This window comes from Eimeria mitis, genomic scaffold (assembly GCF_000499745.2).
Source record: "Eimeria mitis Houghton genomic scaffold, Emh_scaff1197, whole genome shotgun sequence".
Lineage (NCBI taxonomy): Eukaryota > Apicomplexa > Conoidasida > Eucoccidiorida > Eimeriidae > Eimeria > Eimeria mitis.
Genome location: NW_013568151.1, coordinates 7,816 through 8,485, shown reverse-complemented (window position 1 = coordinate 8,485; position 670 = coordinate 7,816). Strand labels below are relative to the sequence as shown.

The 670-nt window shown below is 60.0% G+C and overlaps 1 protein-coding gene across 1 annotated transcript in view; it reads right to left on the bottom strand.

Annotated features, from left to right (window-relative positions):
- Positions 1 to 225: 225 nt before the first annotated feature.
- The window catches only part of EMH_0031660 (1-deoxy-D-xylulose 5-phosphate synthase, putative), a gene marked incomplete at both ends in the record, with an annotated part of 6,728 nt that continues 6,283 nt past the window's right edge, over positions 226 to 670 (bottom strand). The window contains one exon of the mRNA XM_013494540.1: positions 226 to 642. Coding sequence (XP_013349994.1) covers positions 226 to 642 — 417 coding nt within the window. The remainder of the gene's footprint in view (positions 643 to 670) is intronic.

The window sequence follows — 670 nt, the reverse complement described above, 5'->3', positions numbered from 1 at the left end:
ACGCCCTCCGCCTCCTATGGTCTCGACAAAATAAAAACTAATCGCTGCTATCGCAGCAGCAGCAGCAGCACCAGCTGCTGCTGCTGCTGCTGCTGCTGCTGCTGCTGCTGCGGCTGCTGCTGCTGCGGCTGCTGCAGCAGCAGCAGCTGCTGCTGGTGCAGCTGCTGCTGCTGCTGCTGATGCAGCTGCTGCAGCAGCTGCTGGTGTTGCTGCTATTGTTGTTGCTCAATTTGCCTGGAGCGGCTGTTGCTGCTGTTGCTGCTGCTGCCGCTGCAGCAGCAGCAGCTGCAGCAGCTGCTGCAGCTGCTGCATCTGCTTCTGTCGCTGCAGTTGGTGATGCTGCAGCTGCTGCTGTCGGTGAAGTTGCTGCAGCTGCTGCTGCAGCTGCTGCAGCTCCAGCTGCTGCAGCTGCTGTTGTTGCTGCTGCAGCTGCTGCTGCTGCAGCTGTCGCTGTTGTTGTTGCTGCAGCAGCAGCAGTAACTGCTGCTGCTGCTGCAGCTGTCGCTGTTGTGGTTGCCGCAGCAGCAGCAGCTTCTGCTGCAGCAGCAGCAGCTGCTGCTGCTGCAGCTGCTGTTGTTGCTGCTGCAGCAGCTGCTGCTGCAGCAGTTGTTGCTGCTGCAGCAGCAGCTGCTGCAGTTTTTGCTGTAGGGGTTATTACGAGTAACCTGTA